This window comes from Patagioenas fasciata, chromosome 14 (assembly GCF_037038585.1).
Source record: "Patagioenas fasciata isolate bPatFas1 chromosome 14, bPatFas1.hap1, whole genome shotgun sequence".
NCBI lineage: Eukaryota > Metazoa > Chordata > Aves > Columbiformes > Columbidae > Patagioenas > Patagioenas fasciata.
In genome coordinates, this window is record NC_092533.1 from 240,964 (window position 1) to 251,673 (window position 10,710).

Here is a 10,710-nt window from a genome sequence, read left to right on the forward strand (position 1 = left end):
ATTAAAGAGCTTATAAAAAGCTGCGTGTTCTATTTTAGATTATACATACCTAAATCAGAGCGTTCTGGTGTTTACAGGTGTGAGTTGTAAAGTTGTAAAGGTTCGTTGCAATGTTGCTGATTTTTAGAGTTGCACGTAAAACATTTTCTGTATTTTTTTGCTGTTGGCACATAGCAAAAATGATGAATTGTTGGGTGACTTAATGGAATGTTTGTTCAACAGCAAACAAAATGATAGATTTGTAGACCAAGAATATTCCCTTCCCTAGTTCCAGTCAAAAAGCTCCCAATTCTTGACTTGTTTTTTATATGGTTCCAAGCACAGAGACTTCTATTTTGCGCTGTCAGATTTCATGCTATTTCTGTTACTGCTCAGAAATAAATAGCTGAGAAGGATATAACGGTGTGGTTTTTCTGTATATTAAAGGTGATGGGAAAGTTCACAAGCTCTTCACTTTTGTGTTAGGGTCATTAATGACAATAGTAAATAGGGGTCAGTTGTCTTTGGGAACTGTTGTTTGCGGTTTTCTCCAGGGGATCTGCTCCCTCCAGCAAAACCAGCTGCTGCTTTTCTTCGGGACGGTGCCTTTACCACACTTGTGATTCAGGTTGGAACACCTGATCACTTGTGCTAGTTTCTTTTAAATACATTTTATTTAGTGTTTTTCAGCCATGTGTGATCCCCAGTTTAGTAAAGTATCACTTGCTGCTAGTCCAGAGAGTTCTCACACTAATTCTTATGAAAACCGTTTGCAAATTAAATTGCTGTGACTTTTCTGCGTGACACAGCCTGTAGATTTGTTGCGTGTGGCTGGTTCCACCTGCTGCCATACACACAGGCTCACATGGAGTTATTGAAGAGATTTAGAACAGCCCCGGAATTTGGAGGGGCTGTTTATTCTATGTGATACGTTAGTTAATTTTAATCTTACGCTGTTTACTTTTAACATCTTTGAGTTCTTAGTGGACTTTTGGCAGGTGTAGCCTTTTGTTTTGATGCTTCTTAGACCTGCTTTTCTGTACTGATCAGATGTTTGCTGGGTTTTGTCCAGTTTCGTGTAGTTTGTCAGGTCCCTGTGTTCTCTTCCAGGGGCTCTTCACTCTGTCCTTTCTGAATACCCTTCCTACAAGTCTCTTCTCCTTGCTTGGAACAAATATCCTTGATGAGTTCAAAATCTTGAAGATGGGCAGTTCTGAAACATCTTTAAATTCAAGTCCTTGAGCAAGTTCATTTGCCTCTCTAAAATTTGTAGCTCATCAAAATTTGTTTTCTTTAAATCAGTCGCTTTAGTTATATATCTGTAGCTCTGAATTCTTTGTAATGTCAATAAGATCGGGTTTTGTATTGCAGACTGAGGCTGTCTTCTGTAGCCTGTTGATCTGTAACGCAGATGTGATTCACAGGTCTCCAGGTCCTGGTTGCTTGGAGCAGTTTCTCTCTCGGTGCGGTCAGCGGCTCTGCTGGGTCTGGGTGAAATCGGTTGCTTTTTGTTTGCCCGACAGTCCTCGGTAAGCTGGGAAGTGGTGACTCCTCGGTAGGCTAGGAATGTTCCTTTCTGGGGAAGAGGGGCTGCGAAGGTGTCAGACTGCAGTGTATTCTGTTTCCCAGCTGGTGGCTTCACGTAGCGCGGTGCAGAACCTGGTAGAGGAGCGACCTCGTTTCTCTAAGCGCCGTGCTGCGGCTGCGGCTGCGGCTGCCCGCCCCCTCCCGGGCGCGCTCGGGTTGTGCGTCCTCCGCGGTGTGTGTGACAGCATCTGTGTGCCACCGGCTTTCTCTGTGACGGTCAGGACTTGTGTACAGCTCTTGAGGTGAAGAGCAAATGGTTGAACTTGACATCCTGCTAATTTGAGCACCTCTGACAAAGAAGAATTTAAAACACCAAAGATTATCTTCCTCGGTAACACCTGCCATTTAGCTCTTTTGAGTGTGCTCTAGCATGGTTTCTTGCTTTATACTGGGGTTAGGATTGATTTCAGAGCATGGACCATAAATCTAATTTTATAGAAACACCACTCCTCTTGAAATGGAAGACAGAACTCCCTTAGACTTTGGTAAAAGTAGTGAGGCAGAATGCTTTGGAAAGGCCTGTTTTCGAAGCTGAATAAAAGCCACTCCAACACTCAGCAGCTGTGCAAGGTCTGGCAAACTTCTGCTCTAGGTGTCGCTATGCGTATCTAGTGTAAAACTGTTGTACGATGATAATGCTTGGAAGCCCAAAGAAAAATCAGGATCTATTTTGCTGTGCAATGTAAGACGTTTTGGTACAAAAGACTTAGAGCTTGAACAAGGTAATGTGCCCTGGTAAGACGATATCGCATGGTGAAATGTTCATCTGTTTCTTGCAGAGCGGCTCAGGTCCGATGATGGTCAGCCGATGGTACTGAAGTTAAAGGACTGGCCTCCAGGGGAGGACTTCAGGGATATGATGCCCACAAGGTAAGCGAACCTCAGTGCAGTGCCTGCGGCGCTGCTGTGGTCTGCAGGGGAAAACGTGCCTCTGTTCTTTTTGTTCTCCAGGTTTGAGGACTTGATGGAAAATCTTCCTCTTCCTGAGTATACCAAGAGGGATGGCAGACTGAATTTGGCATCTAGGCTGCCAAGCTACTTTGTCCGTCCTGACTTGGGTCCCAAAATGTACAATGCCTATGGTATGTGAGAACAGTTCTGCAGATGTTGATTTTTGCGGCTTTCTGTTATACTTTCAGGGCACATGCAAGGCTGTGGCATTAATCAGAACTCCATGCTTATCCTGGAGCACGCTCTCATTTTTTCAGTTGGTCCTGTGGTCTGTTCCTGTGCTAGTCCCCTTTGTCACATGTGCCCTTTTTGCCTTGTGGTTTCCAAGAGATGCACATATGATTTGTCATTTTCTTCATCCATGTCTAACAACACAGACCACAGGCAGCACGCAAGACGTAACCGTCACCGCGCTCAGCTACCCGAGTTGGGTATTGTCATCCTCTCGAGTCTGTAACTGTGTGGTAGGTGAATAGCATAGGAATGGAGGAAACCCCTGAACATATCCCCTGCATGGAGCTGCGAAGCATTAAGCTCAAATGATTGTCGGTGTACCAGAGTGTGGAGAGTATGTCAGCAATTTAATGCTTGTCGTATCAACTTGAATTATTTCAGTTGCGAATGTACTGACTTTGAGGTCACGGCCGAAAGTTCCAGAATACTTTTAAATAACCAACTGATTTGGAAGTATGTGCTTTTGCATTTTTGGAGTAACATAAGTAACATTTAAAGTCGTCAAAAACATCAGGTGATACTGATACAGAAAAAGATGCAGCCACCCCGCGAAGCAAGTGTATAGGAGCAAACTTACCCCAGGGTTGCTTCTGTAGTTGTCTTTGAATACTGATGAGACAGGGATGCCGCAGTTTTTAAGGTTTTGTATTTCTATTATTGATACACTTAGAGTAACAACTCACACGAGGGCGTGGAAGATTTTCCATTGTTTCATGTTTTTTTAAAAAAAACTCAGCAACCAAATGCATATTAGACTTCAGCTGTAAACGGACATATTGCAGCTCTGAGAAAGTGTTTATAGGGTTATTTTGGAATTTTTTAGCATCGTGACCACAAATAAGAGTTAAAAAAATAGAGGTTTGTGAACTTAGGCAAGTTGAGTTGACTCAGTATTTAAGAGTGTGCAGTGGTTTGGTTTAAACACGACTGACACAAGCTGTGCGCAGAGGCCTGTGGAGCGGTGGAGCAGTGCACGCCTGAGCGCAGCCAGGAGCGGCGCTGGGGCTGCTGACGTGTCCGTGTGTGCTGGCGCTGCTCGCGGTGGAAGGAGTGCATTCATTTTGTTGAATTCATCCTAATGTCAGAGTTTTCTTTTTCTTTATATAACTACAGACTGTGTAAATGACCCTCAAAGACACAAAATGGTACAGTAAAAGTTCAGGCTTTGTTTTTAAAATGCTTGTTTTCTCATGGCTTGAGTGAACTATATCTGCTACTTCTGTTTCCTGTAAAATAAAATACTAGTTATCAGTGAAATTTTTACTTACCCTACATCTGACATGAAAATAACTACGTCAGCTGCCCTTGGACGTTGGCTTCTGTTCTCACTGCTGTGTGAAGTTAGCATTCTAGAAAAGGCTTCTAGGCAGGTTATTAGAGCTTAAACAGAATGTTGTTTTATTTTACACTTTATTACAGGCTTAATAACTGCAGAAGACAGACGAGTTGGTACCACAAACCTGCACTTGGATGTGTCCGATGCTGTTAATGTCATGGTGTACGTTGGGATTCCCATTGGGGAGGGGACCCATGATGATGGTAATGTTTGAGGAAAGCTGTTTTCTGTCCATTAAAAATCAATTGTGTGTGTGAGAAAGACGTCTGTATCTTCTATTGTTTAAGCTTGTCATTTCTATCAGTTGTAACGTGAATATACAAGGCTGTTTGCTACATCTGCAGCATATACTTAAAAGTGCAGTAACACCTCCTTGGTTCCCAGCTGTGGAAGCAGCAAAGTTTTGCTAGAAATAAGGTGTCTCCCTGAAGAAAGGAGTAGAAAGGGTGCTAAGTTACTCTTCTTCCTCTTGTATTTGAATCATGGTGGTTAGCTCAGTTTGAATTCATTGCTGAGCTTTGTGATTAGCTGTCAGTTTACTGAATTTTGTTAAAACGAAGCTTGATGTGCTTCAAAGGACACTGGGTGATGCAGCAGTTGCAGAGGCAACGTGACTGGATTTAGCGGCTAAAAATGCTCCTTCCTCTTCTGTATGTCAAACATCAGAAGCTGTGTGATCGTCTCACTTTTACGTGGATTCCCTTTCAGAGGTTCTGAAAACAATCGATGAGGGAGATGCTGATGATGTAACAAAGCAGCGAATCCATGAGGGAAGAGAGAAACCTGGAGCATTGTGGCACATCTATGCTGCCAAAGATGCTGAGAAGATACGGGAGCTTCTCCGGAAGGTACGTTGCTTACAAGGGAGTCTCGAACCTACGCGATTCCTTGCATAGTTTACTTGCAGCAGCCGAATGATAACAAAGGGCTGTCAGCATCAAGTGCATGGATATCCCAGTGTTGTCTTTGAGAACATTAATAGTTATTGCATTCCCAGGTCTTCAGCCATGTCTAGAACCTTCACACTTAATGCGCATGTCACTAGTTAAGACCTAAATGAGCTTAATGAAAGTAAAGTCCTACCTTGAAATAGTTTGTTTATGTTTTTTGGTACAGAGCTTTTTGTGAGCCAGCAATATCAAGGTGCTGTGTCATGGTTTCCCCCCACCCCATATCTTGGCCCTAGGTTGGAGAAGAACAAGGCCAAGAAAATCCCCCAGATCACGACCCCATTCATGACCAAAGCTGGTACCTGGACCAGACCTTACGTAAGCGACTCTACGATGAGTACGGCGTGCAAGGCTGGGCAATAGTGCAGTTCCTTGGAGACGCTGTGTTCATTCCGGCAGGTGCTCCCCATCAGGTGGGTGCAGACAGAGCTGAGTCCGAGGCACAGCCAGACTGCGACTTCAAAATAACTGGGAGTTAATGTTGCTGACTGAGGTTTTCTGTGTATGCCGTTCTTACATGAACTGTTTTAATTTAATCTTAGCCATTAAATGAGTAAAAATTACATAAATACCTGAACGATGTGTACAGCACTGTGATGGAATTAAGAAAAAAAAAATAGGGTGAATGGTGGGAAAACATTTCTGTGTCACGACGCTTGAGCCAAGAGAACAGCATTCGAAAACGTGTGGAGAAGAGTAGAGAGCTGGCTTTAGAACACTGGCGCATGGGAGAGGAAGGGAACCGTGAGATGTCTTGTGTTTTGTTCTGGTTTTACTGTTGGACACAACTCTGTGTCAGATCAAATAGGCTTCCATTCCTGTTTCTGATAAGTAAATGGGGAAGAATCGAACATGTGCGGTGAGGGCATTTTGGGGGTTTTGTGTGGTTCATTCAATCCTGATCCATCTATCCTTCAATATGGGGATTTTAGGTCCATAACTTGTACAGCTGCATTAAGGTGGCAGAAGACTTTGTGTCTCCGGAGCACGTGAAGCACTGTTTCCGTCTGACCCAGGAGTTCAGGCACCTCTCCAACACTCACACGAACCATGAGGATAAACTGCAGGTAAGCGTTTTATGGCAGTGGTCTCTAAACACGTCCCGTGTTTACCAGCTTTGTTCAGTACTGGAAACGTGTAGCTAATAATTTAAGAAAAAATAACAACTTTCCACAACTTTGGAGGCTCTTGTTTGATAAGTATTTCAAAAATAATTAATGCACCTATGTCTACGGTATTATGTGAACAAAAATAGAAATAAACTTTTGGGTTTCCAGAGAGCTTTCCCCGTACTGGAGCGGTGCCTGTGTCGGCAAGAATGGTTTTAAGTGGCTGAATCCTGAGTGACAGTGAAGCATAGCAGGACAAGGACGTGTTACAAAGGAAAGGGCAGTGCTTTGCTGTGTGAGACGTGTTTATTTGACCGAGGACTCTTGTATTTGTTTCTTCATTGCCTAAAGAAAAATTGCTCTGAAAGTGAAGGCTTCTTTATTAAAATCAGGGCTGTACTTTGTTGTTGGACATGGCGGTGTTAGGTGTGTGGTTGGACTTGATGATCTTAAAGGTATTTTCCAACCTGAATGATTCTGTGATTTTAAAATTTGAAGAAGTGTGACTACTTGAACTAATGATGGTGCACAGAACGTATTGTGCGCTGCAGTAGTACTTTGTGTGTAAAACAGTTCTGCAGGGAGGAGATCATGAAAGACCTGTTTTGGTTTCACCTACATGTGCCTCGGAAGAGTCAGTATCTGTTTAGATTGCAGATCTTGTTGTCAGCGTTTCTTGTGTGCTGTCCTGCCTGTGAAATGAAGGAGATCTGCAGAGTGGATGTTCTGACAAGAGTCAGTACTCAGGGTACAGGGTGTTTCAGAAAGGTTGTATCCCTTTCAAAAGCTTTGAAAGAAATATTGCAGCAGGTGGCAGGGACATGGAGCATTTATAAAAAGGTTACTAAAACTTAATAACTAATTCAACCATTTGTACGTCTTTTTGTAGTTGTAGCATGTTGCCATCATGAAATGTCCTGCTTTGAAATTGGGTCCATGTTTTTGAACCCCCCTGTATAGCCGTTGTGCAGCACGTCGCCCGAGAGCCAGAACAGCTCCTACAGCTCTCCCTGTGGATTTGCACAGGATCTTAAAGGAAAGCAGAAGTAGGATCAATTCTTATTGTGGGGATCCCGCTTCTAACACCAACTCTTCAGCTGTAGTGATAGGGATCTGGAAGTGTTTCTGTAAATGAATAGGTTGCAAATTAATAATACTTTTTATTTAAAAATAAAAAAGGCAACAGCTGCCAGAGTGGAGCTGAGCACTCCAGTGGAGAGGGTGCTGGGTGTATTTGTGCCTCACAGCCAAACCCTACGGGTTTTCTTTGTCATTTTTCATCTATATTTTATAGTATTTTTATATAAACATCGGTCTCTATATTTTTTATATCTATTTAAAAATACAGAGACAATAACTGTCACATAAATTATACAAAAGACTAAAGATCATATGATACAAAAGATCATATGTACATCAGGAAAAAATGATGCTGCTTGGCAGTTTGAGCAAGCGCAGTGGAGCAACTCGGAGATGAAACCGTTCTGTTCAGTACCTAGAAACTGAATTCCAATAAACTTAGATCAGAAAACTCATCAAAGACAGAGCTTTGGGTGTTAAAAAGCCAAGGACGGAACAGCCTGCTGTGAGTATGAGTAGATTTTTTGTCTCTGGTCTTGTTTGCCTTTCTGGAAGGTGCACAGACTGGAAGAATTTCTGGCTGCCATACAAAGACAACAGGGTGATTTGTTGCGACATCTTAGTTTACATAGAGTTAAACCATATTATTTTCTTGCTCATTTTGGGTTTGATTCATGTGAATCTGTGACTTGGATGACAAGGACTTCTTCAGAACACACTCATAAGTGTGACTCCATAGTGTATTTCCTCCTGGCTCTCATGAGTAAATATATGTTGCTGGGTGACCAGAAAATGAGTTAATAAATCAGTGCAGGTGTCTAGAACAGTTGTGGTCTAACGGTGACCGTTAGAAGGAGTGCTGTGGATATCCCGGAGCAGTGACAGTGTGCGCCTTGTGCACAGCTGCTGGCTGGCAAGGGCTCTGCCGCCACTGACTGTGCAGGCATGTCGGACTCTCCTTGTTAGTCCCTCGAGGTTGACTTCTTTTTTCCTGTGACAGGTGAAGAACATTATCTACCATGCAGTGAAGGATGCTGTTGGCACACTGAAAGCTCACGAATCCAAACTAGCTAGATCGTAGGAACGGCTGATTCCACAACCCTGTGAAGTAAGCCCTTTGCTCACGGTGAACACGGGGACTGCACACGACTGTCTCTGCGGGGGCAGAGCCTTTCACTGAGAGCTGGTGTGCTCAGTATTACACACACTCTTCAGCCACCGTTTTCTACGCTGCCTCAACACTGAAGGTCTAATGGAAGGTCGCACTGTTACATGCAGAGTTCCAGATTCTAATGAAAGGTGCCATGTCCCTTTCCTGTGGCCTTTTGCAAATTGGAAGAACATGGAAACCAGTTGGTTTTCCTGCATCTTATGATTAGAAATGGTATAAAGAGTGTGGAGGGTGTTTTCCTCATGCCTGGTCAGTCTCCACGAAGGTAGAGGGAAGGTGCTGGAGGCGGCTGTCCTGCAGACCCAGTTGATAGCTGCTGAAGGAGTGTGACCAGCAGTACCCCGACTGCAGAAATTTAAGCAAACTTCCCATGTGAGATACAGGCCAAGGAAAAGAAATAACGCTATTCTCCGCACTCCCCTTCTTGTAGCCGTTTCTCTATACACTGTAGAGTTGCAAAAGTAAAGGGAGAACCCACTTTTTCCCCCCCAGGAGACTCCAGAAATAGGAGAATTGTGTATTTAGTGAAAAACTAGGTTTGTAGTGAAACAGTTAATATTTCATGAAAGTAGATATTTTTAGTATTTTTGAAGTACCACAACTGTTCCTGGATTTTCAAGGAAAGGCGCATTACATTTAGTCTTCCTTTCAATAAAATCAAGAAGTGATTTTTAGAAAGCAGTCCAAAATAGCACAAAAACAGCCAAAGGAGAGTGAATAGAAATTGACCCCCCCTCCCTTACCTGTATTCCTCACTCATCTCCCCCGCCCCACGCCACCCGCTTCCTCGGAATGAGAGTAAAAGGAGTACAGACTCTGTTCTCACGTGGAGATGTTGTGCATCTCGCCCCGCACTGGTGACTGCAGGCAATAGCTCACCCACAGCCAGTGCGAGCTGAAAACATCTGTCCTTTCCAAGCGAAGGAGAAGTTAACTTTCAGTGTCAACTTTGTACAGAACTGTTTTAAGTCAAATGTTCCCGCTTGATAGAACTGTATTCAGAATTTACTAATGTCAGCATTGATGCAATGGATTTCATTGTCCGGGTACATGGGGAAATGTATCTACCTTATATCCAGCTGTACTGTAGTGCCGCCTGCAGGCCTGTTAATATGTTCACGGTTATTTCATTTTTTTTAAATAAAAGTCATTTACTGTACCAGCCTGGGCAGTTTCTTTCAGGCCCGTGCACGGACGTTCCTGCTGGGACTTTCTGGGCGCTGTGGCGCTGGTGCTGGCGGTTCCCGCTGTGTCGCACCGGAGGGCGGGGGTGTTTCCCCGCTGTCCCCCGTGCTGGGAGCAGCCGCTGCACTGATCTGGGTTCTCAGAGCTGGTTTGGTGGGGGGTCGGTCGCAGCAGCAGAGCTTTGCTGGCGGGGGGGTCGCCGGCCGCCAGTGGTTCCCTGCCCAGCTCCGGCCCCTCGAGCGGCCTCGTGGGACGGGCTCGGCCGTCCCTGCCACACGAGGAGGTTCATCCCAGACCCACGGGCTGTTCTGTGGCGCAGAATCTCCTGTGCGCTTCTGTTGTGCTCTGTGCACGCACCCCATTCTGAATGGTTGATTATAGCTGAGGTGTTTCCCTCATCTGTTGTGCTGTGTTGTCAGCAATCAGAATTATGCGAAGATCAAACAGACAAAGACTTGGCTGTGTGTAATGCAAGAGCTTCGGTCATCTCCAGTGCGGGATCTACACCAAAAGTTCTGCATCTCATGCCGAACCCTTGTTTGGCTTGAGTCTGTCAAGCGCTGTTGCTGTCTCCTGAATTTCCTCTTCGTTAATTGTAGAGTACAATCAACCTAAAGCAATACTCAGCCAAAATGAGAGGAATGATCTGCACAAAAATTACAGATTAAAATTAAGAAATATGTAGCAATCCAGATTTTAGACCAGATGAGGACAGGAAGCATTTTTAAATTGATCTGGCAAATCAGCTCCAGTAACTTACGTATGAAAACTCGTATTCTTTGTCCGGATTGTATGCGTCAGGGGATGGAGACCACCACGTCTTTGGGTAAGTTTTTTCCAAGCAGGTAATTCTTTTCTATGGGGCACAAAATTGCATTTATGTAGATTCAGAATCCACTTACCTATTCTTGCTTGTTTTCCACCAAGAGAAGGTCTTCAGCTGACCAGAAGCTGTAATTGTCAGCTCTTAGAATTCTGTTCAATGAATTAAAATGTAGCCATTACTGTACAGCAATTTCAGAATTTCCAAAATAGGCTTTGCATGTATTGTGCATCTGCAAACACATGGATTTTTATTTATTAGTGCTGATCAGGTATAATTATATAGAGATAATATGTAACATTCAT

At 43.9% G+C, this 10,710-nt stretch overlaps 1 protein-coding gene across 4 annotated transcripts in view; it reads left to right on the forward strand.

Moving 5' to 3' along the window:
• Positions 1-9,556, forward strand: part of KDM3B (lysine demethylase 3B) — a 51,302-nt gene extending 41,746 nt beyond the window's left edge. For 3 of the 4 annotated variants that reach the window (XM_065848783.2, XM_065848780.2, XM_065848782.2), the window contains 7 exons: positions 2,346-2,436; positions 2,518-2,648; positions 4,171-4,290; positions 4,796-4,935; positions 5,274-5,450; positions 5,970-6,104; positions 8,227-9,556. In XM_065848783.2, coding sequence (XP_065704855.1) covers positions 2,346-2,436; positions 2,518-2,648; positions 4,171-4,290; positions 4,796-4,935; positions 5,274-5,450; positions 5,970-6,104; positions 8,227-8,307 — 875 coding nt within the window. In that variant the 3' untranslated portion in view covers positions 8,308-9,556. Of the gene's footprint in view, positions 1-1,403; positions 1,511-2,345; positions 2,437-2,517; positions 2,649-4,170; positions 4,291-4,795; positions 4,936-5,273; positions 5,451-5,969; positions 6,105-8,226 lie in introns of those variants that run through there. The other variant, XM_071814581.1, reaches the window with a different exon arrangement.
• Positions 9,557-10,710: the final 1,154 nt, after the last annotated feature.